General features: G+C 40.7%; 3 protein-coding genes across 3 annotated transcripts; 1 reads left to right on the top strand and 2 right to left on the bottom strand.

Annotated features, from left to right (window-relative positions):
* The first annotated feature begins 1,746 nt into the window (after window positions 1-1,746).
* On the top strand, window positions 1,747-6,226 carry ublcp1 (ubiquitin-like domain containing CTD phosphatase 1). Its single transcript, XM_030747293.1, has 11 exons — window positions 1,747-1,892; window positions 2,235-2,497; window positions 2,867-2,958; window positions 3,166-3,251; window positions 3,335-3,450; window positions 3,595-3,693; window positions 4,109-4,146; window positions 4,286-4,384; window positions 5,461-5,577; window positions 5,689-5,816; window positions 5,967-6,226. Exons 2-11 carry the CDS (start codon window positions 2,320-2,322, stop codon window positions 5,992-5,994), a joined length of 981 nt encoding a protein of 326 aa, XP_030603153.1. The 5' UTR covers window positions 1,747-1,892; window positions 2,235-2,319; the 3' UTR covers window positions 5,995-6,226.
* A 2,016-nt stretch (window positions 6,227-8,242) lies between these two features.
* il12bb (interleukin 12B, b) lies at window positions 8,243-11,578 on the bottom strand. Its single transcript, XM_030747294.1, has 9 exons — window positions 11,527-11,578; window positions 10,991-11,084; window positions 10,776-10,877; window positions 10,414-10,590; window positions 9,472-9,577; window positions 9,111-9,280; window positions 8,740-8,900; window positions 8,518-8,636; window positions 8,243-8,383 (listed from the first exon to the last, which is right to left on the bottom strand). The coding sequence occupies exons 2-9, from the start codon at window positions 11,082-11,084 to the stop codon at window positions 8,332-8,334; spliced, it is 981 nt and encodes a 326-aa protein (XP_030603154.1). The 5' UTR covers window positions 11,527-11,578; the 3' UTR covers window positions 8,243-8,331.
* Window positions 11,579-15,091: 3,513 nt separating this feature from the next.
* Window positions 15,092-27,132, bottom strand: ubtd2 (ubiquitin domain containing 2). Its single transcript, XM_030746594.1, is given in 7 exon segments — window positions 15,092-15,287; window positions 15,290-15,344; window positions 15,347-15,418; window positions 15,421-15,453; window positions 15,455-15,648; window positions 21,453-21,689; window positions 26,988-27,132. Coding segments are annotated over 7 exon segments (723 nt in total). The 5' UTR covers window positions 27,058-27,132; the 3' UTR covers window positions 15,092-15,225.
* Window positions 27,133-27,907: the final 775 nt, after the last annotated feature.

Below are 27,907 nucleotides of genomic sequence, written 5' to 3' on the forward strand. Positions count from 1 at the left end.
ATAGTATATAAACAAACTTCTAAAAATATTCGTATTTAAATAGGAACAAAATGTGCAACTTTTTTTTACTCTTCACAGGCTAAAAAGTAAAGCTACTGTAATGAAGACCGCCAGAAGTCTTTCCCAGCTGATTAGGTCTACTTACTATTTTTACTTGCAGCATATGCAGCGCCGATAAGCATAAATTCTCCACAAACTGTAGCAGAATAAATGTGTATTTTGGTCGTTTTCTTTCCATCAAGAAGACTGTTGGCTTTAGGAGGGGTTAACAAACCTAGTCCTAGTAAGAATTTTTGACCCTATACTTCTCAAACCAATGCCGCAATTGTTATTATACCCGAAGCTGGGTTTTTTTTTTCACTTTCACGTGTAATATTTTGTCTATATTGTAGATAGTATTGTTTTAAATTTAAAATATTTAATTTTAAATTAACATGGCACTTTGAACGCCTTAGTTTTCATTATTAGAGAGTTCACAGTTTCTAGCTTTCATATTTATATTTTAAGTAAGCTTCTGTAACAAAACGATTTTCCCCTGGGACTGATAATGTATTCTGATTCTAGACCCTGATATTTCTTGATCTGTCGTCCCTGCTCAGTCACTGAACTGTTGCTAGGTATAGGTAAGAGACATTGTGATAATGGAACAGCTTTAATTGTTTTCTATAGTTGAAATATGTGTTGATTATTCTGTATAGTTTAATTTGCACCCAGGGGACAGGACTGTCACCAAAGTATCTACAAACAAGCATCTACATGATCAATACATAATAAAGCTCTAGGAAAAGTGGGGTTGGGGTTGTGGAATGGGATTTGATGGGATGTAATAATAATGAATGGCAGGCAGTTTATCACATTTACAGGATCAGAGACGGGATCTTTAATCACCCTGAGACACCCATAGGCATTTTAACAGCAAACAGTAGTCACAGTTCTTTTTCTTCTTCTCGTTGTTCCCTTTAGGGGGTCACCATAGTGTATCATCTGCCTCCATCTCATATTATCTCTAGCATCCTTTTCTGTCACACCAACCCTCTGCATGTCCTCCTCCACTATATCCACGAACTTCCTCTGTGGTCTTTCTCTTTTCCTCCTGCATGGCAGCTCCATATTCAGCATCCTTTGTCCAACATCTCCACTATCCCTCCTCTGCACATGCCCAAACCATCTCAACCTTGGATCTCTAACTTTGTCTCCAAACCCCTCGACCTGAGCTGTGCCTCTGATGTACTCATTTCTAATCCTTTCCATTCTGGTCTCTCCCAGTGAAAATCTCAATATCTTCAGGTCTGCCGCCTGTCTTTTTGTCAGTGCCACCGTCTCCAAACCATACATCATAGCAGGTCTCACTACCATCTTGTAAACCTTCCCTATCACTCTTGCTGATATCCTTCTGTCGCAAATCACCCCTGACACTCGTCTCCACCCGCTCCACCCTGCCTGCACTCTCTTCTTCACCTCTCTTGTGCGCTGTCCGTTTCTTTGGGGGGTTGACCAGGTATATAAACTCATCTACCTTCACTACATCTACTCCTTGCAGCTTCACTGTAATCACAGTCCAGGTCACTCGCCAGAATAATGCGCTCTCCAAAGGCACATGCAAAAAAGCATTTCTTTTCTTTTCGCTGATAATTAAAAAATTATTGAATGGAAACTAATTCAAACAATTTCATTTTAATCAGTGCCCTTGAGCGAGTCAGGTACTGTCACTATGGCAACAAAGCCTTTGTTACTACGTCACTTCCGGAAAGAGTCGGGACGCCAGGAAGAGCAGCAGAGTGTGTGCGCCCCTTGATGAATGAAATTAAACGGCAAACTCCGTTCATTCATTCAATTTTCTGGCGAAATTTGACAGTGTGTGCCAAGCATTACATGTTAGTTTGTTCTACCAGGTAAGAGTGAGCAGACCGTGGAGTTCAGTCAGTCAGTGTTAGCGAGCTGGCTGTTAAACCCGGCGTGTTTACGTTGTTGCTAACCAGTGCTAGCAACCTCGTGCTATAAATATCAGCATCAGGGACAGTCACAGTGTCTGATCTGATTAGGTGGCATTTGGCCGTTGTGTCTTGAATAGCCAGACGAAACATCACACGGTTAACAAGAGTAATGTCGCGTTTGGCTCTGTGCGTTTTCTCACAAGCTACTTTTTGTTTGTTTTGACTCAAACTGCGGCCAGTTACATTCTGGCATTCTAACACCTCTCCTTTGACTTTGCCCGTTTCTCCCTTTTTTGCAAGGTGTGCGCGTGCATGTTTGTTATTGTTGCTGAAAATATTTGCTTAGGGTGCGCGTGCATACCTGACTTCAGCCGCAGTCGTGTGTATGTGTGAGGAGCCCCTGAGAGTCATGTCGGTGTCGGTGATCATTAAGTGGGGAGGTCAGGAATACTCCATCAGTTCTCTATCAGAGGAGGACACGGTGCTGGACCTGAAACAGTCCATTAAGACGTTGACTGGGGTCCTGCCAGAGAGACAGAAACTACTGGGCCTCAAGGTCAAAGGTGAGATGATGTCACTCATAAGTACCTGATTCCTGCGGTAGTTGGTGTAAATAATGCTATACGAAGTCCCATGGAGGTGTAAGACAAAAGGACATAATTTCATGTTGTGCTTTTGTATAATTGTGCAGTATACATAATACTCTCCTGACTGCTAATCTTATTTAAATATATTCATCCCTACGTTTCCTCAGGCTGTGACGGTGCACATATGTGCAAATGTTTCTGTTTGACAATCTATTTTCTTCACCTATCTGCAGGCAATGCAGTCTCTAAATTCTTTTTTTTATTTTTTAAGATTATGCAGGTTTTTAATCTAAATTTCCCTCCCTCTGCTTTTTCTGATCCTTCTCTTTTTCATCCTGTCTCCAGGTAAACCAGCAGAGGATGAGGTGAAGTTGGGCTCGTTGAAGCTGAAGCCTAATACCAAGATCATGATGATGGGTACCAGAGAGGAGAGTCTGGTAGGAGGCAGGAGAAATTAAAAAAAGATAACTGGCTGGAACTGTTACTGAGGGACCTGTAATTAGTTGTGTTAGTTATGTGCCTATGGCTAATGTTCATTACCAGGCAAGATAGCTGAGGGGGGGGGGGGGGGGGGTGTTGCAGGTATAAAACGTATAAAACTGACTGATACACTTGTAACTGTGCATGTGTTTTGTTTTGTGAAGGAAGATGTTTTAGCCCCTCCACCAGAGAATGATGACGTTGTCAATGATTTTGACATTGAGGAGGAGGTCATTGAAGTGGAGAACAGGTGAGTCGTAATTTTAGAAGTTGTTAAAGGAAACACGTCTGTGTGTGCGTGTTTGACAACCAAATATTGTTTTATGTCTCCAGAGAGGAGAACCTGGCAAAAATAGCTCGAAGAGTCAAAGAGTATAAGGTGGAGGAACTAAATCCTCCTAGAGAAGGCAAGAGGCTCCTGGTACTGGATGTGGACTACACACTGTTTGGTGAGTTGCAGTGATATCATCGCGTGTCTCTTTAATAAGATGCATTGCAAAATAAATAAATAATAATAATAATCCAGCACTCTTTTTCTATATATCAGTTGCTTCTTTAACCTTGGACACCCGTCCATAATCCTGTGTGTTTAGATCACAAGTCATGTGCAGAAACCGGTCAGGAGCTGATGAGACCCTACCTTCATGAGTTTCTGACATCAGCCTACGAGGACTATGATATTGTCATCTGGTGTATGTATCTGTCCATCTCTTCCTCTTCTGGTTCATTGCTTTTATGTCAGAGAGCAGGCTTTTCATTTTTGCCTCTCCATACAGTTTTGCCTATTTAATTATTTTATATTTTAGGCCATATTGAGCATCTGGTCCACTAGGAAGAACAAAAACAAACAGATGCCGATCTGTTCTCATATCTGGAGGCTGTGTGGCAAAAAAATTGAGCTCACTTTTTTTTCCTAGTGGTGGCAAATGTTGTAAAATGGCCAGTATCTCTTTGGAGAATTTGACATCTTCTTTGTGCTGTCACTGAGACGCTTCTTGTGCCTGTGATTCACATAAAAAGGGCTGTATGCAGACATTGTGTTTAATTTTTTCTTTCATGACTTAATTAATTATTAATTAATATGTGTAATGTCTTCTGTCTTTTAAGCTGCTACAAGTATGAAGTGGATTGATGCAAAAATGAAGGCAAGTGAAGTGTTTCTTTTACTATACTGTACATTTGTTTTGCCAAAAGATGGCAGTGTTAATCAACTTAACCTACAGTATATGAGTGTAGATGGAATCAGAAGATTAATCCACTGCATGTGTTTGCATGTGTGCGTAGGAGCTGGGAGTGACAGACAACCCCAATTACAAGATCATGTTCATGCTGGACAGTGCAGCCATGATTACGGTACACACCCCAAAGAGAGGAGTTGTGGAGGTTGGTATACTTGCTGCTTAAAATACTGGCCTGTGTCACTTTTTCAAGCATGGTTTATTTTGGTAATGGACCACTGAATGTAACACTGCAACCAAATCAATTTTACGTCCAATCTGAGTGTCACGGTCTAAAGCCAGAGTCTCATTTTTGTTCAGCACAATTTTTTCCATAACCACGTTTGAGCATCTGGGAGTGTGATATATCATATGATATGTTATACTGTAATTTCAGAGGGAAAAACTCAACAATTTGGTATCTGTCATACTGAGTAACAGAAACAAGCATTGGTATCGGTATCTAATTTCAGGTAATTCTCAATATTAATGATAATTTGTATTTTGAATCAGCATATGACTATGTGGGACATGTTGTAACTATGATTCCTCCTGGGTCAGGATTATTTTCTAATACAGTCACATCATAATGCTCATCAAATATAAAACTGGAGATTCTGTTTACTCGAGGAAATAAAACCATGATAATGCTGAGCGAGCGAGTGAAACCTGTACACAACATGTACAAAGGTGTGGTTTTCCAAGTTAAACTTCCACCCTTTATTGATGTCATGAGCAACATGCTCTTTCATGATGATCATGAGTTTATGAAAATATGGTTTTCCCAGCTGGTTCATGTGAAGCTTAGCTTGTTCCTTGAAGTCATTGCAGGTGGAAATTTCATTTGATGAGTCAACACCCATTAAGTAATGTGACATGGATTTGGAAACCTGCAATGGTGCTTTCACAAAGGATATGTGTCTCTCTCGTTCTCTAATGTATAATATGAGATTTGTAGTGAGGGTAAATATGGAAAGAAGGGGTAGAATATGACTTTATCTGTCAGCCAACTTGACCTCAGGAATGTTTCCTGCATATGGTGCTAAGTGATGCGTATCATATTGTCGGCCTGTTTGTTTATATTCTGGTAAGTCATCCAGCGGTACACTCCACGCTCCAGATCACTGCATGCTGGGTAATGATGCGGTGACGTGCATGAATAACTCCTTTATGATGTTTTTAGATAACATTTACTGCTTTGTGCTGATGAGATGGGACTTATCTATTTTATGGCTTCCACAGGTGAAGCCCTTGGGTGTGATATGGGGGAAGTACGGCGAGTTTTATAATAGGAAGAACACCATTATGTTTGACGACATCGGAAGAAACTTTCTCATGAACCCACAGAATGGGCTTAAGGTTGGTTCCATCATATAATCATATTATCTTGACCTTTTTTCTCTTTCTTGGTACAATTATCTAAAGATTTTGTTGAAATGTTTTCATTTTTTTGTTGTGACTTTGTGTTAGATCCGACCCTTCATGAAGGCCCACCTTAACAGGGAGAGGGACAGGGAACTGTATAAACTGGCTCAGTACCTCAAAGAAATCGCCAAGCTTGACGACTTCAGCGGACTCAACCACAAACACTGGGAGAGGTCGGCACCCCGTTTTCTGAGCAACATAATTTGTCTGTTTTTACCCAGATTCATCTGTTATGAAGTTGTATGTGGCTAATTATTTAAATGACTGTTCAGTAATATCTCATGATTTGTTTGTGTTGTATGTGTGTGCGTGTGTTTGTGCAGGTACCTATCTAAGAGGCAGCATCACTGAAGAGGGACTATATCATCAACACACGGACTTGGGATGGATGCAACCAATGCATCGTCCACTTCTCAAACACAAAACAAACACAAAGTCCTTCATACCAAACCTCACTAAGAGTCCTACACTAACCCTGCAATTACAGTCAAAACCTCAGGACTGAGACGGTCTTCCCAGTTTATATATCTGCATGTTCTCTGCCTTCCCTTATTCTGCAACACTTCCCCCCCCCCCCCCCCCCCCCCCCCCCCCCCCCCAAATATTGTTTACAGTTATTATCAGCAGTCTCTGTGTGTGTGTGTGTGTGTGTGTGTGTGTGTGTTACCAACTCCAGCTCACCTGTCTACTCATTATGGTCAACTGGGGTTTAACATACATACTGAGGTCCACTATTTCTTAAAAGTATTTGAGATCTACTTGATATTTCAGATGGGTGACAGTTTATTTCACATAATAGTAGCAGATGTGTTAGGTTGATACCACTAAAAATACCCTATCAAGTCTCTCTGCTCTACCAAGCGACAGGAGATGCAGATATAATTTCTTCATGGTTAGGGTCAATATCCTGCCTGCATAGAGACTGACCAGCCAAAAGCTATTAAGTATTCAACAGAAATAAATGGGCAAATGTAAGTTTTATGTGCACCAAAAGTGTTTTCAAGAAGCAAGGATATGCTGATAATTTAACATGTTTTTTATGTAATATTTGGAGTGTCTGTTTTATTTGATTTGTAATAAAGTGAAAAGAACATCTAAGTTTTGTGAGCGTCCAGCAAATGACAGCAGTCTACACATGCAACCATATGCAATAATCATGAAAACTACTGTGAGACCAAAATCTGTTGGTCTTGGAACTGGCTAGCTAAAATACATTCATCAAAACAACTGACTAGTGCATGTTTTGTTGCTTGTATGTAGGGGTCATTACACATGGGCCTGTGGAGGATTTTATTATTTACATACTGTACATGCATAGAGGTTTCTATGTCAGGCTTCCATGGCTGCACATTTGTGTGCATTATGCCCTAAAATATATTTGTATTTTCCTGTGCATGCTGACTCAACACTCATACACGTAAATCATCAGTTTTATTTTACTGATGCTCTTTCAATCTGTTATTATTTTTAGAGCTTTCACTGAATTTTTTATTTTTTTTGGAAAAATCTAAACTACGTCATGTTAACATTGATTTCTAAGTTATGGATAAAGGCGGGGAAGTTTTTGGGGTTGGGCCCCACATCATGAAGGTGAAGCTCTCGAAACATAAGATGTATGTTTTTCAGATTTGTCAAGCAGTCCTAGAAAATTCAGTTCCCCTTCATTTCTTGAGATTTGCCTTTTTTGTGTGTTTTCTTCATTACAATCAAATTGTGGCTGTAAATATGAAAATAAACCTTTTTTTTGTACTTTGCTTGTATTGCTCATTGCTCCTGAGCTTCTTTGAATGAGCTAATCTTTTATAATTAGAAACACTTCATGATGTATTTGAAATCCATTTTGAGATGCCATGTTTTTAAAGGCAAGAAAATGCGGGAAACTGATATGTGTTCATTAATTTATTATAAAATCAGAAACATTCTGGAAGAACAGATATAAATAAGTTACAAAGGGCATGAAGGAAATACTAATTAATTTCAGTCACATTACAAATGATTTTGTTTTTTCTTTGCTTTTGCATTTTTGGCCACAGTGGCTTTTTATCATAGTGGAGAGAGACAGGAAATGGGGGAAAGATACAGGGGAAGACATGCAGGCAAATTGGCGACGGGCCAGGACGCGAACCCGAGCCGCCCGCACCACAACACAGTGTGTGTGTATGTGGTTGCCGGCTTCACCACTAAGCCACCCAGGCGCCCCTACAAATGATTATTTTAACATCGTGGAACTACAGCATAGAGATAACACATGAGGGATGAATAAATACTGTACAGGTATACATTCACTCCTGAAGCACAGCGTCACTTCCATCCATCCATTCACTTCCGCTTATCCTGTTCAAGGTCGCGGGGGGCTGGAGCCTATCCCAGCTGTCATAGGGCGAGAGGCAGGGTACACCCTGAACAGGTCGCCAGGGCTAACACAGAGAGACAAACAACCTTTCACACTCACATTCATGCTCTCATTCACAGCTATGGGCAATTTAGAGTAGCCAATTAACCTAACCCCCAGTAAGTGCATGTCTTTGGAATGAGGGAGGAAACCGGAGTACCCGGAGGAAACCCACGCAAGCATGCAAACTCCACACAGAGAGAGGGAGAGGCCTGGGCTAAGGTGGGATCGAACCCAGGCCTTCCAGATGGTATTCTAACTGTGCATTAATTCTTTTTTCCTAGATTAAAATGTTTTCATTGTTCTTGGCTGCAGTGTCCAGGGACCAACGCATTATGCTTGTTCACTCTGGTGGAAATGAGAGCATAACAGTAAGGATCAGATTAGTCAGACATGGCATAAATTTATTCTTTCATGTATTTCATTTGATGAACAAAATGAGTAAAAATCAGTTCTTACTCCTAGTGGAGTAATATACTTACGTGCACTGACTCCAGTGGCTCCACGGCCCTCTGGTGAACTTGTCCTGAGCTCGCACACAGAAAATATACTTCTTGGGCTGTATGCTGACCGTGTAATTGGCTACATCTGTGGTGACATTCTGCACAAAGAAGAGGCAGCTTAATAAAGACAAAGAAACGCGACTAAACTGGAAGCCAGTAAATAGATTTGAATGTGCTGCACAGCGTGCATGTGCTGATTACCATTATTTGATTTTCACTGTTGCAAGAATGTCCGCTGTGCACCAACTTGATCTCAAACTGTAGGCCAAAGAAGGTGCAGGGCTTCTCCCAAGATTCAGGGTAATCCCACTTGAACACATTCCCATCAATGATGTGCAGGTTAGGGAGTTTTGCCGGTCTTACTTTATGGAGTTGGGAGGGAGAGAATCGAAGTGGGCAAAGGTTAAAAAGAGAGCAAGAGGAGAGAGGAAATTGTGGCACAGTGACTTGATGGGACTGCACCCATATGTGAGATAACAAAGTTAGTCTTCATATACATATACATACATATAATATACTATTCATACACAGTCATAGACTATGCTATGCCATAAACTATACTAATGACTTACCAATCTCTCTCAGGTAGAAAGACTTTGTGTAGACCTCCAGACGAGCATGGCTGCGAATGTAAACGGTGAGGGAAATGCGATGTTGCTCCTCTTTGTATGAGCAGAGGGTATTCTGGCATTCAACCCCTGATCCATTAGCATCGAGCTCACATGGAATATCTTCCATATAACTGGAATTGATATAAATTGAACGATAAAATATTATTTAGAACACCTTTACCTCCCCAGCACCTCACTAAAGTATGCTATACACGCTTTATTTAAATGAGCACAAAACACAAGATAAGATACAAAAGATATATGTTTTTCAGATTTGTCAAGCAGTTCAGGGATAAGGAGTGTTGTGTGGTTTTACCCTCACCGTTCTGCCTTTACCAAGACCACACTGGCATCGGATCTGCGTTGTGTTCTTCTCCACCTGCAGTGAAAGGATCCTTTATAGTTTGGTGCCGAGCAGTGGATGTGACCTGGAGGAGCAGAATTACTGTTAGTCCCTCCCTCGCTTTTGTTTTAATGTTCTTGCGAGCAGTTCAGCTCACGCTTGTAGTGTTTCATAGCACTTCTCGATCCCACTGAGTAAACAAAAATAAATCACTTAGAGCATTGATATAATTCCCGTAAACAACAAAAAAAAACAAAAAAAAAAAAAACTCATGATTTCCAGCTTCGTAGCCGACTCTCTACTTCACCTTTTAACATTTTGTTCCATCACACACACCCACACACACACACACACACACACACACACACACACACACACACACACACACACACACACACACACACACACACACACACAAATTGCCTCAAAGCAAATGTAGGAAAAGAATTTTAGAAAAAAAAATGCATTTTTTTTTTTTTTTTGTGATTTACAAGCTAAAAGCTTCTGGAGCCTTTGAGAAACACAAGCACTAACAATGTGACGATGGCTGTAATACAAAGCCTGCTCACTGTGACAACCTTGGTATAGTTCATTTATACTACACCATTTTTTTTAAACTTTTTTTTTTCTTTTTTTAACAAAGGCAATCCTTTGATCCAGTTTCTGTTTTCTGAGTTTGGACCACAGCTCTGCACCTCTCTCTATTTTTTTCCTCATCCTAAATCCCTCTCTGACCATCATCTCAGCTGTTCGGTGCCATCTTTACCATTCCTTCTCCAGAGGAAGCCTATTGCTAAATCCAGCTAAAGGGAATTTATCTGCTCTTTTGCCTTTTCCCTTCATGCATGCCTTCTTTGTTCTTCCTCCCCTACTTGTTTCACTTCATTTTGTCTTTGTTCCTTTCATTAAAAAAAAAATTACCTCCTTCTCCGTTTTCCAATATGACGGTCCTGTTGTCTGGATTTAGCTGGATTAGGATCATAGTGTGGTTAAGGTATTCTCCACTTGGACTGAGGTGACAAGTGTAGTTTCCTCCTTTCATCTCTTCCACCAGGACCTGGACCTGATTCCCCATCAGAGGCGGATCAAACGCCTGACCTGAGACACCGTGTTCAGTGTTACAAAATGGTCAATAATTTATGCAAAGTCATAAAAACAAAAAGGGAAAATTTGACATCTGGACAAACAAAAGCTTGTTGAGCCATGAAACAAAAGAAAAGTTCTCGTCACTTTTACTTTTTGTTTGTACAAGTAATTATAGTTGCATTAAAAGCTGCTTTTACCATTTTTCTTCCAAAACACAGCCTCATTTTGAAAAGCTCCTCCGCAGGTCAAAGGAACGTGAACCATGCTACCCATAAAAACAGGCACCTTCAGGACCACAACTGGTTACATCACAAAAAAGAAACACACACATCAGGCTCTGTCAATATTTACTGTATGTGAAATGAAGACAAAATGAAAACAAGGAAGAATATTCAAAGAGAGAAGGAGATACCATTATCCATCAGGGTCTCAATATCTGTTTGCTGACTGTCAGAGCTGGCGCCGCTCAGCACAGCACACAGGACCATAAAGAGAAATGTACGCATCTGTGAGGAAAGAAAGCAATTAATTTGACCTTTTTAAAAAGAAAATAAACAGGTGGAAATATATTTGCTTAAACCTTGGAAAAAAAAAGAAAAAAAATACTCAAGTACAGCTTTAACCCCTTAAACCAAAGCAGTGCCTGCCATCAATATTAAACAAAACAGTATAAAAAAAGCATCACTTTTGATATTTGATCTTCTTTAGTTTCCCATTAAAAACCTCTTGACCCCTTAAAAGCCCCCCAGAACTGTGACCCACTGAAATAAAGTATATTAGTACCTCCAAAGTGTATAAAAGTATAGGAGGTTCTAAACATACTGCAAGAAAATGAAATTTGTAATTTTTATATTATCCATAGCGAGTAACTTTCCCAAGATTAATGGGTCCTCCTAAACCCCCCACCCCAACATCCATCACAATGAAATAGAATATAGCAGATCTCACCTTTCAGTACTTGACCCCACAACTTCACAAGTAAATCAGATGTGGCAGCAGTCCCTGTCTGTGTAAAAGCAGCAGCTGCAGCAGTATTTATAGGTCAAGCAGAAGGTTGAAAAATTCCCAGTCAAAAGAGGAACTATTTAATACCTGAGCAATGATGACATCAGATGATGGACTGATATCAATGAAGAAGTATAAAGAGAAATGGATTAATGGGATTCATTTCATTAATAACTTTCCATCTGACTCACCTCTTGTTAAATTTGATTTACTCAGCTGTGCGAAAGATGATGACAATTCATTTAGTACAAAATCCCATGTGTAATTTGATGTGTGATTGCTTGGCCAACTAACCACTTTTGGGGGAAGTAAGAGCAACAAATGAGACAGAAACCTCTGGAAAACAGAACTGCAAATCCTGAAGTGTTAAGCCATGCTTATTTATCACTGAAAGCTGAACAGGTATCTAGAGAGCTGTCATGAGACTTCTAAAGAATGAGAACAAGAAAATGATACTTCCACAGAACGCACAAGAGAACAGAACCATCGGGGACGAATAAAGGAGAAAAACCAAAAACCAAACGGGATGTTGTGTTTGTGAACACAAGTACCGTGCCAAAATTCATATGTATATATATATATATATTTTTTAATTTGGGAAATTACCTGTAAAGAGCATTATGATTACAAAGGAGTTTCCACTAATATTTTACTTTCCAATATAACCACAACTTTTAAGTGCGTCTGTGTGGTTCCATGTGTGATGACAACTAGTAGCTCGTTTCCTATAAACTTAAGCATACAGGTTTCTTTTGATTGACACCTGCAGTACTGTCATTTATTTAAAAAAAAAAAAAGTAACAGATGACTCAAGGGGAGTGTGGTTTGTTACCATTTACTCGCTTGGACCCCAACTTCTATCAAATGAAAGCCCCCCCAAAAAGCCACTATCCTATTTTAGGACTGAAAATGTGATCTCATATTCACCTTATACCACACACCTTTGTGCATTGTGTGTGTGTGTATCAGTGTGTGCATGTGACCTTTCACGTTCAACAACTCTACTTCTACTACTTCCTTTGTAGTTTACATGACTTGTGGACAGGTAACTGGCTGCACAGCAGTCCTTCCTCATACTGCCACTGGCTGACTGACATTTTGTTTGTTGTCAAAGTGGGAATGAAACTTAGCAACACTTCTTTCAAAGAAAAACAATTATAAACTGTTTGCATAATTGGGATTTTCAAGGAAATTTCCAGGTTCTGCCTGAATTGTATGAATAAGCTTAAAAGAAGAGGTTGAAATTACAAAGGAAAGATGACAGAAAAAGGGAAAGTGGATGTAGCGTGCTGTACTTTTGCTACTAGATATACCTCAACCTCTAAAGCAAATATGAAAGATGAATATTAGCTTATCAAGGATATATCAGTTTAAGTTTATGAAATCATGTTTGACTTTTTGGGAAAACTATTTGTTTTTTCAAGATTGTAATCACACTGTAAGAGCAACAGCACTGGGCAGCTCCTCTTAATCTTTGACTTCAGGTGGTTTCAGTCCCATTGCCACAGGTGTATAAAACCACACACCCATGCAGCCTGCCTTACATTTATGAAAGAATGGGCCATTCCAAAGAGCTCACTGAATTTGAGTGTGGTGCTGTAATAGTCGGCCTTGCAAAAAGTCAGTTTGTGAAATTTTCTTCCCTCCCAGATATCCCACAATCAGCTGTAAGTGACATTATTGCAGAGTGGAAATGTTTAGGAACTGCAGCAACTCAGCCACAAAGTGACAGACCATGGGGGTGCAGAGTTCCAAAACAGTCCTCTGGCATTAAAATCAGCACAGAAACTGCACTGGGAACTTTTGGTCATGTAGTGTATGTGACTGGAGTCAAGAGGTGATTAGTGTCATCTAGCATCTAGACTGGAAACGGCTACACTGACCGTCCAAAGGCCCAAGAGAATTACCTTCCTGCACTTTTAAAGCCAAAAGGTTAACACTGCATGAAAACAACATGCTGTTTTAAACTTTCTGGGAGATACAAAGTGATGCCATTTTGGCTACTTGCTTCAGCTTTAAATTTAGTGCACAGACTTGAAAGCGGTATTGATGTCATTCAGCTCTGAACAAGTTAATGTTCCCAAAATGTTCCTTTCAATATTGGCTGCATAGCATGCGAAAATTGTTTTATCTGGTTTGAGACTTAAAAGGACGACTATTATGTGTATGGGAATATACAATATTATGCAATTATAACCACTATACCCAGAAAACAATGAAACCTGTGAATGCGTCATATTTGTAAAGCATTAAGCCGGGTGGGGTGTGTGTTGGGAAATCACTTTCAATAAAACAAGGAGTGGAGGAAAAAAGTGTAAATGTGTCTTAAAATGGGACAAAAAAAAAAAAAAAAAAATACAATAAACAGTAACTTTTTAGCCTTCTTAACCATTACAGACCATAAACTGGGATTAAAAGCCAGCAAGAGAATGTAGTGAGTCCCAGAGTTGTTGAAAGTGAAGACATTGTGACATTGGCATAGTATGTCCCAAATCTACATCAAATATTCACAGCAAAACAATCAGAGCGAGATCCAGAAACACAAACAATGACCAGTTTTCATTAAAAACATTGTCTTTAATCAAAATATGCAACTGTGTTTCTGATGTCCATCCGTTTCGCCACACATGAATAAGTGTGGTTGTGTCCTGATCATATATGAGCACCCACGCACGCGTGCACACTTCACTCACACTCTCACACATAGGCTGACTACTTATAACATGATTAATCTGATTGTTGTGAAGCAGAGTGAAATAAAGAATATGATCCAGCAGCAGCTTGGTAAACATCCAGACATGTCCTCTGACTGCAGCCTCAAGAGGGAAGACACATCAGCTTGATAACCAGCGATACCAAACTTCCTTTATGGCTGTTAGTATGCTGACTTTATCCCCTGGACACAAGTGTTCTTCACTGATTTACTCTCATGTATTTAAATGAAGAATTTCTGAACAAACTGTCATTACTGCTGAGTGTATTGTCTTTTGAAATGTCTGAATTGCAAGTGTATACTATGAAAGTACACATACAACCCTGGAGCCTTATGAGCAGAATTCTCTGTGCTGAATCAGCTTTGCCAAAAGAGCAGAACTTGAATGGAACTGAAACACAGCAACATTCAAACATCAGTGTTGCTAAGAAAAACCCATTTTAGCCATCTGACAAAGTTCTCTTTTTGCTGTTTGTTTCCATAGGAACAGTTAAAAAGGCTTCAAAAAAGGGTCAAAATTTCAATGTGTAAAAACCAAAGGAAGAGTCTTTTCTCAATCACGAGTCCTTATGCTCCGGCAGATGGCTAAACATCAGCCCAAACAAAGCCCTTCTCAGCAAAAATTGTCGAAGATAAAGAGAAGAGAAGAGAAGAGAAGAGAAGAGAAGAGAGCAGAGAAGTAAAGAGAAGAGAAGATAAGAGAAGATGATAGAGCAGAGAAGAGAAGAGAAGAATCAGCTTCTTGTGTGTCCCTTTGTTATCCTCCTACATTTATACCACTGTCACACCGCTGGTATGCCCGGCTCCAGGCTGCATACCTGGAGCCGGGCATTAATTCATGGGAACATTAATTCTCCACTGGCGTGGGCTCTTGTGGAAGTGCAGCTACTTCTTCTGCCGCCACTGGCCCTGACGTTTCTGGTGTTGTTTCAGGCTCTGGTGGTGGTCGCTGGCCTGAGGATGACCTGCACTACATAGTCCCTTGAGATGTGAGTTGGTCCAAGCGCAGTCTGTCCGTCAGTGGACGACCTGAGAAAAACCAGCCGCTGCGTTGCGGCAGGCCACTCCCTCCTGACTTTGCAGACGGCGCTTCATCACGCCTACTGTGTCCGTACAACGGGACTGCTCAACCGGAGGTCGCGACCCGTGGAGAGCCGGGAGACGAAGCTGGCACTCCCCTCCTGAGCCAGGATCACCGGCGCTGCCCAGGGATGGGTCCGCAGCTCCGGAGTCAGGATCTGAACCATCAGGCTCATCGGAGCGTTCTTCAATCATGTTGACGGGAGGAGAGAGGCAGTAGACTGGCAGCTGGTATCGATTTCCCAGTTCATCGTAACATTCAGTCAAAGCTCCTGAAGAATGGAGATAACAAAAATCTAAATATTAGCATGTGGGAAGTTTGGTTGAGAATAATCAGAAAGCTATAAACTAAAACCCTCAGGAGTTACCACTAATAAATAATAATAAAAAAAAACATCATAGTGTAACAGAACTGCAACAACTCAGTAAATGACTGACTGGGAGGTTCCAATGCAGAGCAGTAAACAACTAAACAACAGGATAATTCTAATGCCCCCCAACTCTTCACTGACTAATGGTTTAAACAAAACCAGTTTAAGGTTACTTTTAATAAAACTAAATATACACTGCTACGCAAGAGCTGGAATATTTTGTATTTAAAAACATTTTAGTAGTCATTTGTTATGTCATAAAGCCCAAAGTCAAAATATAATTTTTCCCAATTAAAGCCAACAAACCTGACCTATGCATCATAACATCTGGGAATTAAATGGAGAAATGAGAGTCACACCAAACATAAAATAAAGATTGCGGAGACAGATAGTTAAAGTAGGAGGAAAGGGAAAGACTTGTATTGGCATAAAACAAACATTATGTCACTGGTGTGATTCAGATAGTGATAATAAAGAGCTGGTGGACACAGAGTGAGGAATTAAAGTATAGTGAAGAGGTCATGTTATTCCACATGTAGAAATGTCCATGAGGGGGATCCCTGGGGGTCATCAAGGGGATTTCTGACAGATACATCTCCTGCACAATTATTTAATGCGACTATTTTTCATATCTGAAAAACAAAAGGTCATAGTGGTATTTTTTTTTTTCTAAAACAGGTTTGCCGACTTAGATTTTTTCCCCATCTTCATAACATTTTAAAAGACCGTCGATGGTGTCATCCAAAAAAGACTGAAAAACTCTCCCCACAAAAGCAAGAAGCCTGTCCACCTGTCCACATTTCCTGTAAATGACATTTCAAAAAGTTACTGTGCAGCTCTTGTGCTGTTTTATGACTTAAACTGAAGCACGAGCCACCCGAGAGGTGAAGGGGTTTTGTTGTAACCGACAGCCAAGATGAGTTAGCAGAAGCCCAAAGAAGCTCTCTACTCTCTAGATGACGACTACTTTGGTCATGGTGAGGACATGAAAGTAACTCTTGGCTTCAAGAAATGTGCAGGTTTAATGTAAGTGTGAGGGAATGAGGGGGAGCACAGTGAGGAGAAACCTTGTAACAGCAATCACTAAAAACCACCACATGAAAAACCACATAACAGCATATCATTATATTATACATACTATTACATATTGTGCAAGAGTTTTAATACTATGTAGGCAAATTCCTTTAGCTTGTAACCACATAATCTGCTGGTGAGAGCATGTTTAAAGGCTTTATCGTGCTCTGCTTTTATCAGGAACATAATGGAACTATAAATTTGTGCAAATAAATCTACAGTCGAGCTATCTGCCCTCCAATATTTCGGCACACCTAACTACTTTCAAGGGTGTAAACTGTTGTTTATTTAGTTTTTGATGAAATTCCTTTCATGTGGGATAACTGACAGCCAGTATCATAAAAGATACGAGATTAAACATGGATCAATGAGAATTTATAAGCATGATTTGGAAAAGGATCTCAATGTCTGAATCTCATTTGATTTTTGTCTTCAACAGCCAGCTGTAGCTATTGATTATCTTTCAGCTGCAGAATGCTAATGTATTCCAGGTGGTGATGGTACTAATGCTTTTGGTTGTGGGGATTTCATAAAACAAAAACAAAAAAAAAAAAAAAAAAAAAACTGGGGGCTGGGGTGGCATCCTTACAATTGTGGGATCAGGGATGGGATGTATTACATTTTAAGGATTAAACCTTATGATAAACGCAAGGAAACCTGAGTTGCTGAAGTTCTCTTATGTATATCCACTACAAACATATTTTGAGTTTACAAATCATCAAAATACAAGTCATGTGAATCTTTCCATCCTCTCGAGGATATTCTAGGTTGCGTGGGATTTTGCCCAACCAGTCTGCATGCATTTTATGGACTTTGAGAAGTCAAAGTGTGCACATCACATCCCCTGGGATGCCATTTGACGGGTGCTTTGGGAGTATGTGGTACTGGGCCCACTGCTACGGGCTATTCAGTCTGTCAAGTGTGGTAAGAGCTTGGTTCACATTACTCAAAGCAACTGGACTTATTCCTGCTGGGAGCTGCACTCTTCCCGGGCTGCCTTTGTTACAGATTCTATTCATAACTTTCATAAATGAAATGAAATGATTTACCGGTTGAGCTATGTTTCTGTCCTCACCTATGGTCACAAACTGCTTAGTGACCAAAAGAATGAGTTTGTGGATATAAGTGGCAGAAATTAGCTTCCTCTAAATTGTAGCTGGGCTCTCCCTAGAGATAAGGTGAGGAGCATGGTCATTCAGGAGCTGACCAGAGAACAGCTGCTCCTCCTCCACAACAGGAGCGAACTGAGGTGGTTTGGGCATTTGACTAGGTTGTCTCATAGATGCCGTCCAGGTGAGGTGTTTTTAGGCAAACTCCACTGGCAGGAGACCCGGGGGCAGACCCAGGACATGCTGGAGAGAATTTGGCTTGGGAACATTTCAGTGTGTCCCCATAAGAGCTGGAGGAGATGGCTGGAGAGCTTTAGGACACCTCTGCTTAAACTGCTCCCCTGGCACCTTTAGACGGATAAGCAGCACAAAATGATGGATGGATGGATGGTTGGATGATGCAAATGGATTAAAAAAAAAAAAAGTTCTATATTTTTGTTATCTTGCATAATGACAAAGACTCTTGAATGTCATTTCAGGTTTTACAGAGCAACTTTAGATGACCACAAAATGTATTTCCAGCCTGTTTTTTTTTTTTTTTTAATACAGTATAAAAGACCCATCAGATAATGCATCTAATACAATAAAAAGTCTCCATTATGAACTGAGTAGGGATTTGGAGAAACCATACCATTTCCTGAATGGCACCAACAAGTCTCAGCTAGTAATGGAGGCAATACAATCTTTTAAAACATTTTTGATGATCACTGATTGGTCCCACAGTGAACAAACTTTTTTTAAAACATACTAGTGATATAAATGTGAGTATCTGTCCACCACTGTAGTTGACTGAAATAACACTACTGAAAAGACTTCCATAAAGGGAATCCTTTTAGTTTTACTCTGGTCCCACAAAGATACCTGGCTTTTTCAGCGCTACACAGTGGAGATGTTAGCGTTCAGTTCAAAGCACCACTACATCCAAGTTAGCTTCACAGAGCTGCCGGCATTATGACTGACTCTTGGTTAAACTAAGCAAGCTGAGTAGCATTTCATTGTTTTGGAGACTGACTGTTATCTAATGTAATATTTTTTCAATTATCAGTCTCATTTATTTAAACATATTTCGTTTCATATAATATTCACCACTTTGGCCATATATAAGCACCTCTCTCTGTCTGTAGTCACCACTCTTGTTCTGAAAAGCACGATCTTGTTACTCTTAATTGCCCCATTGGAGCATATGTTGTGCATTAAATGTGAAAATATTGAAGTGTGAGTTTTGATCAGCTAACAAAATGATTCCTGTGTGCTGCTCAGTTGATTCCCTGCTGGCTAAAGTAGAGTAGAGGCCAAAGTGTCCTTTGAACAAGGATGGAACGATGAAAGCAATCTGAAATCAACCCTTAACATGGCTGAATGAGAAAATGTAAACATGTGAGTGTTGAAAATTATATAAGTGTTGTGACTACTCTCCGCACTGCACTGCTGGTTGAGTGAAACAATGATGTCGTCTAGGGAATCCACAGCTGCAGCCCAGCAGGAACTGATCTGTCCTAGCCAAACTACTGAGAGGAATAAAACAGGAAACATAGGAACCATGTTCATGTAAAGCCTCTCACTCCTATCAGCTGTTGTCATTCAGCTAAAGCCGTTTCACATCTTTGAGACATTACGGCTTAGTTGCATCACTGACAGAAAAATTCTGTCCACCTCTAGAGGTCCAGAGAAAATGCCACCTACGCCCTAAGATATCCAATTTACAAAAACGAATTATATTCACTGACTTCAAATGTACCACACCCATGATGACATGTATGGTAAGGCATCACAGGCATAAGTCTCTCGGTATTACGATACTTAAAATGTGTATTATTAAGGTTTTGCAGTCATGTGACTGCTAACCATGTGATTTTAACTTGCCCACCATTTTGGACATGTGACACTGTACGGTCAAGCTAATAAGGCCCCAGTTACAGAAGGCCTAGAGACTGGAAAAAGTGTATTTCCTGACCAGTTGGCGAAACCCTCCTTGTGATTGCTCTGGTCACTTGCAGATTGCTGTAGTTGCCTGGACTTGTTTCGAACTATGTGTTGACTACTCTCCAAATGGTAGTGAAATAGTGGAAAGAAATTTGAGATGAGAGAACATTTGTCTTCAAAGTAAAAAGATGTGCCTTATCGCTGCAGCAAACACATTTAAAAAAAGGCACAGCTTTTACTTTGAAAGCAAACGTTCTCCATTTCCAGTTTGTGTTGCACTTTTTCAGGTTTCACTACTGCTTGACTAGTAGTAAACAAGTGTTTGCAGCCAAATTGGTGTCAACCATGAAAACTACAGGTGACCATGCCAATCTGCTAGTGACCAAAGCAATCACAAGGACATTTCTGGTGTAGCAATAAATTTCATCAAGCAACGGGCAGACTGGAACACTATCAATCATTGTTTGGCCTCCCCAGAGCCCAGACCTCAACATTATTGAAGCAGTGTGGGATCATCTTCACAGAGAACAGAATAAAAGGCAGCCAACATTCAAAAAAGAGCCTCTGAATATCCTTCAAGTCGCCTGCAGAACTATTCCCCAAGGACTACTTAAGAAATTACAATAAAGCTTGGCTAAGAGAGTTCAGGCTGTACTGAAGAATAAAGGTGGACTTTCAAGCTTTTTAAAATTGCACAAACTGTGTGTTTGCCTTATATACTGTATTTCTGTGTGTGTTCTCATGTTTCAGTAACTCGCTGCACCAATTTCCCATTTTCCTAGCAAAATATGAAGAATGAGGGGTGGCTCAAGACTTTTGCAAGAACTGTATTTTTCTTAAGTTTTATGAATTAGGAATATTAAAGAATGACACATCCACAAGTACAGAGTCTGCTCAAGCAGCTTATTATAACTGGTTGGAGTTGTGCTTCTTGAATTTGAGCCATATACATTTATAGATTTGTTCTATGTGCACGCTCTTGTGTGTTTTTGAACTTTTGGCATACTTATGTGAGTGACTACTTCCTCCTTTCAGCAGACCAAGACATGCCTGTTATTTATTATTTATGTGTTATTCCTCCTGCACTTCCTCACTTCTAAATCTAATCTCTAAAATGTGGTTGCAGAGATTCACTAAGAGGTTTTTTATAACAGGCTAATTATATTGATGCTTATCAGTTCCATGTTCCCTTGTCAATTGTAATTTGTGACTTCAACATAACAAGGAACCACTTACACAAACAAAATCTTTCAGTAAATGTGTGGCAAAGTTACTTCCTGTTTATGAAATGTAAACATATGGCACTTGAAATTTAAAGACACTTCCTGGGGAAGTAACCACTCTTTGCTTCTCTATTCTATGCTAATGTAACCTCTTCTTATTTGAGAGCTAATATTTCATAGCCCCCAGTGCTAGTGGATGCTGTCAGGTGGCAAGAAGTAAAGCCTCTCATAATTTTTAGACCCTACATCCTGAGTATTTGCAGGAGAACATTTTGACTTTGACACTGAAGTCTCCCAATACGCCTAGATTACCAAAACTAAAACAAAAACACTATGAGCTGTCAGCTACATCCATCACTGTGGAAATGTGTGTTACCATGTGGCAGTGTGATGCTGGCTCCATCGAGAATCGCCTGAGCCAGCAGGTGGTCATTGCTCTCAAAGGCGCTGGCCGCAGCCCGCAGCGCATCCCAGATCTCCTTCCGGCCTTCGAAAGCTGGCGCCGTGTCCCAGAACTCATCTCTTTTGCTGCGCAGCTGGCCTTCAGTCATCGGGTAGTCACTTTTCCATTTAGGCCGTTCTCTCTTCAGGGGCTGGTTACGCCCTAGAGCCACTGGGAGCAACAAAGAGAGGGAGAGGAAAGGGGGGATTTAGAGAGAAAAGCAAATAATAAAAACAGGAAGACTGATGTATACTGAAGACTGAGGAACCAAAAGAGAAATATTGAAAAGACTCAAAAGTGAGGGAGGGAAGGATGAATCAAAGGTGTGAACAAAAAATGGAATAAATGGAGGAAGCAACAGTGAGAAGTAGTAAGGGGAAATACCAAGAAAAAGAAAGAAGAAAAACAAAAGCAATTTGATGTAGGGAAGAGAAAGTAGAGAGATGTGGAATGGAAGATGAGAAAGGTGGAAAATCCACAGAAGATAAAAATGAGAAGTAGAGATTATGAGTAAGGAGAAAGAAAGCATGACAAGAGTTAGGATTCACTGGAAACACAACAGTCTTTCAGTTTTGCTCATATACACAACTAACTGCCTATGTTAGATTAACTATAGGCCAGTGTGACCTAAGGTATAAAACAGTATATAAGGCATAAACAAAGCATTTATACAGACTAAGCAAAACTGAAGCTAAAAAAGTATTGTTGCAAAAACCCATAAAGGGCTAGGGTTCTAGCATCTAACAGTGCTCCATCTGCAGCAGAAAGGGAGGTAAATAACACCATCTGGATCACCACCGAAGGGGCCGACACACAGGACAGTGTGTACGCGTATGTTTGCATACACAACCCAGAGACGGAGGTGAGAGCAGGCTGATGGATAAAGGTGTTGAGTTACACCTGCTGCTGGTACTCGTGTACCCTGATGATTGCATGGCACGGTCCGATAACCGTAACCTTCAACTGACAGTAGTAAAACAAACCTCGTACTTTGTTACTTTTTTACACTTGCCTGAACTTACACAAGGAGAACTGCTGAAAAGACTATTCATTTCTGAAATGGCTCATAAGACAGATTACGGCAGGCAGTGTATAGTGGATTAAGTGGGACCTAGTTAGAAAGGTTTAGCTTTTAATATTGCTGGGAGGGGGAAAACTATGTTACAGAAGTACATTTAAACAGTCAGCAACACAGATAGACATAAATTAAAGTTCCTCTCCTGGAACTGACCTGCAGCTCTTTTCAAGTACTGTAAAAGCACTTCCCAATGGCAAAGCAATTCAGCCATAGGTGTTTGAACTAGAAAATGATTCTGAAGAAGAGTGAACTGCACAAGGTTTCCTACAAGTTGATGTTTCAGAATGGAAATGTATTTATGGATTGCTCTCTACAATGTCGAAAACTGTACCTCAAATTAACTTTCTGACTCACCAGCCAAGGAGACTGGAGTAATTTAAAAAAAAAAAAAAAAAAGCTGAATTTTATAGACCTAAAAATAATAAATCACATTTTCTGTGGCACATCTGCATTGGTGCACATACTTTGGCACTATGCTGAATACAACTTAAAAAGAAGTTTTTAATAACTAATACAAGGTGAAACAGCTGAAGCCTGACTTCAAGAATATTTATGTCTGAATGTATTTGCAAATTAATTAACTTATGGATCAAACATAAAAATAAGGTCCAGCTTAGACTTCTGCACTAAATCATTGCAGAGCCTACAACATAACCTACGTAAGTCGCCAATGTTGTTGCTGGCATTTATGCTCTGTGTGGTGCATTACATGTTAATTACTGTGTGGTCGTGTCCCAGTGTTTTATACGCGGTGTCAGCCGAAAGAAACAAATAAAATACTGGAACTTTTTTCCCGCCTGGGTCCTTGTTGTGGTCAGTTTTTTCTGGTGCATACATATTTGTCCCTCAAGTTTTTCTACTTCTTTGTTCATTCCCTCACGTCCATTCTGACAGTTTCAGCAGTCTCCCTCCAATTTACTGACATTTGTGAGTCCTTATATTGATGCTGTGCTTATTCTTCCTTATATTGAGACAATGACTGTTATTCTCCCACTGATAAATTCAAAAACTGCGTTAAAAAAGTAGCTGGAAATGCACAGGAGGAATCCATAGTGCTGAACAGGCCAATCAGAATCATTGCGGGCTGCGTCGACCTGTCATGTAGTTACATTTCTCAGAGGTGCACGTCAGGTTATGGCATAGATTTCCTGCTGAAGCACAAACCCCCAGTAATCCCCATGGATGCTTAACTTTTTAATCAACTTAAAACTTCTCATAAGACTTTAGACTGTATCGTTTGCCTGCACAAAGGAGTATGCAACCATCGCAACAGTACGTGCATGAAGTCTTCCAAGGACCCAACAGCACGTAGCTTGATGTGGATGATGGTTTGCATAGAGTAGTGGGTCAGAACAGGGAAAGGAGTGACAGCGGATTTCACCACGAACCTATTCTGGCAGCACAGTGGTACAGGGGTTAGCACTGTTGCCTCAGAGCAGAAGTGTTCTGGGTTTGAATCCACTGGCTGACACTGACCTTTCTGTGTGGAGTTTGTTCTCCCTGTGCCCATGTGGCACTCCAGCTTCCTCCCATAATCCAAAGACATGCTGTGAACGTGATAGTGAATGACTGTGTTTCTCTGTGATAACCCTGCAACAGACTGGCAACCTCTCCACTGTGTACCATAGATCCAGTGCTCCCATGAACACGAACTGGATAAATGGTAAAAGGGTTGGTTCTTATATAGCGCTTTTCTACCCTACTTGAGCACTCAAAGCACTTTATACAATATGTCACAATGATGAATGCACTGGAGGGCAACTTGGACATTCAGTATCTTGCCCAAGGATACTTTGGCACGCAGACTGGAGCAGCCAGGGATCAAACCACCAGCCTTCCGATTAGTATATGACCTGCTCTACCTCCTATAGCTACATCTACTAGCATTTGACATTTACTTGGCAAAGTGAAATTCTAACTACATTTGAAGTTTGTTCATTTTCGACCCTGGTTAGAAAAGTTATGATAAGGGGTAGCATGAGCCTTCAGGGTGACAACAATGGCTAACGCCTCGATTATACTTCATTGCAGATATTGACACTTGGGAGACCCGACAGCCTAGCAGTCATTCCTGCTATAAGTCTGCTGCCTGGGGCGCATGCTTGGTTGATGCATTGTAATGTAAATTCTTTGCAGATAAGCCTGCGCAGTCACAAAAAACAGACAGGCACCCAGACATGCGCGTGGACCCTACGCACTCGCTGTCTGATGACAAAATTTAGGTCACCCAGAGCCGAGCAGACGTGGAAAGTTTAATCAAAGGCTTAACAATGTGTTTCTGCTTGTTAGATATTAAGATTTATCCTAGCTCAGAATGGGTCTTTGGGGATGCCACAGTAAGCATGACCGCCCCGTGTGCAGTAAAGGCAGGAAGACTGGGTTACTTCTATGCAATTTCTGACTAATCGGTAAACACAAAAATACAGCTCTTGAGAAAACAAAGCCACTATTAACAAAGCTTGTTTTGAAAAAAGTCTCTATACTACATATTACAATGGTCATGGTTTTCCTTTGGCTCTAGCTAAAATCTCTTAGCGAGGTGCCACAAATTCCACTATGCAGGAAAGACCCTGCATATGTAACTCTGGCTGTCTGTCTTTGAGACCCAGCACAGCTACAAAGCAGTTCCAAGGCAGAACTGCTAAACTAAGAAGTTGAATTGCTTATTTTGTTCCTGACTTATCTTTCAAGCAAATATAATTGCAGATTTTCATTGGACAGGGTCTGTAAAGAATTTTATGTGATTATACAAAACATTAGCAAAAGTACCAAACAATCAGTAACATCAGAAACATAAAAGGATTTCAGTGCGTCATTTAGCTGTAATCATTTTCCAGCAGTAAGTGCCTGAATTCCTGTGGATATAGTTGCATGTTATGAACTTGCCTGCGTGACTCTGTGTCCATATGTCTTCATTAGCCTACTTTCCATATCGTATGTCAGCCAGTAATTCAGTAATTTCTTTAAACAGTAACCTACTTGGGTGTCTTTCAGTAAGGATTTATGTAGGCCCGTGTGTATAACAATTTACCTTGTAGAAATTGCAGTGTTAAGCCTGGCTATGACATCTGATTTAGTGATAAATGCATTTGCATATGTTTAATTGAACTGTGTTAGCTTCACGTTTATCCGGTAAGAGCTGCTTGTCTGCATCTACTTAACACTGTAGCGTCTTTGGATCTTCCACGTTTTACAGATATCACTACTGTTTAAATGTGACTGTTTAAAGGGATTGGCAAAGGCAGAAGCAAAGAGGAAGACATAAAGGAAACCAGGTTTTATCTCAGCATCTTTAAGTGCTTAATCTCCACCCCCATGACCAACTGTAATTAAAATAACTCAGTGGCTGTGAGCAGAACACATTCTCAGACCTGACAAACCAGGAAACAACACTGAGGAAGTTGTCTACAACACCTCAAATTACAAGAAGTGGCTCTCATTTTTAGATGCATACTATCTAAACACAGTAATTCCTCCTAATGTCCAAACAAAGGCCTTTATGGGTGACAAAACTATGTACTCCACTATGTACCCTGTCCGTATCACCCATGTAAACTATCTCATAAAGGGAACATATACCATAGCATGCATTCATGCACTTGCTTGAGCTGTCATCCAACTAAGCTTTGGGACTACATGCAACTGTATTTATTGCTCAGTAAATACAATTAATCTTCATCTTGCAGTATTCTCTGATATGCCACTTTTGGCTCCTGGGCCACGCTCACACGACAAAATACACTCGCAGTTTCACTTTTAAAAGACACACTAACTTCATCATAACGCTGCAGTTGTGACACCTCCTCCGCCCTTTCTACCCATTTTCAGGTCACAACATGCCCGGACACCTCACTCACAACTAAAGAGTCAATAAAAGAAAAAGAAAAGGAAAAAAAAAAAAAAGATCACAGGATCAGAAATTGCCGGACGTGCATCGCGACTCGAGCTGCCAGTAACTTTTAAGTTGTGCAGAGTCTGGGCATAATTCAAATCTGAAATCACCCTGAATCACGCCTGAGCGCTCTCCTTGCATGCCATTGCTGCCCGTGACCCATATTTGTTATGCAGAAAGCTAGCACGCTAACTAGCTACGTTTTAGCCGGCTAGCTCAGGCAACACCAAAGAACAAAGGGATGCAGCCTCGCACAGTCAATATTTCCCACTTTGTAAAGTAGAGAGCAGACGAGGCGTCATTTGTCATTTCAGGGCCAGCTGCATGGAAGGAGACACCCGGCAGGGCTGCTGTGTCTGTCCGCGCTTCTGTCTGGCTCGGATATAAAGGGAAGGGAAGAAGACCTCCAGTCAGGACAACATGCAGAGAGCCTGGAGGAAGCCCTTTAAAAAGCCAAGCTTGTGGCCACCAAAAGACGTCGATAAGCCCCGTAAGTTACCTCCAGTGCCGTCCGAGTTCTCGTTTAAGCTGCCCGAAGAGTCGTGGTGGCTCCCGACACAGCCACCCATGGATGTTTCAGCAGAGCAGAGCGGGCTAGGTAGCTCACCCCCCGGCCCACAGCTACAGCTACATCCACTACCCCTCTCTCGTTTTTCTCTCTTCCCCCTCCCCTCCTTCCTTCCTTTTCTCCCTTCCTCCCTCCTGTCCTCTCCTTCCTCCTCGTTTCCTCCCGCTTTTCCTTTTCTCCTTGCTTCCTCCTTCCCTCCCCTCCTCTTCTCAGCATTGACTGGGCACAGCAGGCATTGTCTTCATCGTCTTGTTCGGCGGCGCAAGAAGGTCTGAGAGAGGTTCACATCGGTGCAAGGTGACCGAGGAAGGAATGAAGGAGAGAAAGAGAGGGGCCGAAGGAGGAAGAGAGTGAACAAAGGAGAAGTGCACTGTAAAAAAGACAATCTTTGGGGCATGAAATGCTTGCTTTGGACCTTGTACTCTATTGATGTAAATGCATTTTGACACATCTGGTGTCATGTTTTGTGAGAAGCTGTTTGCTGCCCAGATGAAGACACATCAAAATGCTCACCCTTGTATCTGACTGTCAAGGAAGCCCTCCCGCTGTTACTGCTGGCTTTAATGACTAACCAATCGGGAGGCTGTTTTATTCTATTAGAATACGTGTATAGAAGGGTTTCAATGATGAGACTAGTGTGCTGTTTCAAGCAGCCACACAGTTTAGATTTACTTGGTTATTGCAGTCTTTTGCTTTTTTCATTCAGTTGGTAGACTGGAAAAAAAAGCAGTATAGTGTGAAAGTAGTTGTTGTCTAATCTCCACTCTATTCTGGTTAATACAACACATTTAATCGCTTATAACAGCCTTTTAAAGTTTTAATGCACAAAACATTGTAGTTTTATTTTGGTG

This window comes from Archocentrus centrarchus, chromosome 14 (assembly GCF_007364275.1).
Source record: "Archocentrus centrarchus isolate MPI-CPG fArcCen1 chromosome 14, fArcCen1, whole genome shotgun sequence".
Lineage (NCBI taxonomy): Eukaryota > Metazoa > Chordata > Actinopteri > Cichliformes > Cichlidae > Archocentrus > Archocentrus centrarchus.

Coding starts and splice junctions, on each gene's coding strand:
- ublcp1 (XM_030747293.1), top strand. CDS start 2,320: ATGTGTGAGGAGCCCCTGAGAGTCATGTCGGTGTCGGTGATCATTAAG. Junction 2,498..2,866: donor ACTGGGCCTCAAGGTCAAAG/GTGAGATGATGT, acceptor TCCTGTCTCCAG/GTAAACCAGCAGAGGATGAG. Junction 3,252..3,334: donor GTCATTGAAGTGGAGAACAG/GTGAGTCGTAAT, acceptor TTATGTCTCCAG/AGAGGAGAACCTGGCAAAAA.
- il12bb (XM_030747294.1), bottom strand. CDS start 11,084: ATGCGTACATTTCTCTTTATGGTCCTGTGTGCTGTGCTGAGCGGCGCC. Junction 8,901..9,110: donor TTTCTACCTGAGAGAGATTG/GTAAGTCATTAG, acceptor AACTCCATAAAG/TAAGACCGGCAAAACTCCCT. Junction 8,637..8,739: donor ACAGTGAAAATCAAATAATG/GTAATCAGCACA, acceptor TTCTTTGTGCAG/AATGTCACCACAGATGTAGC.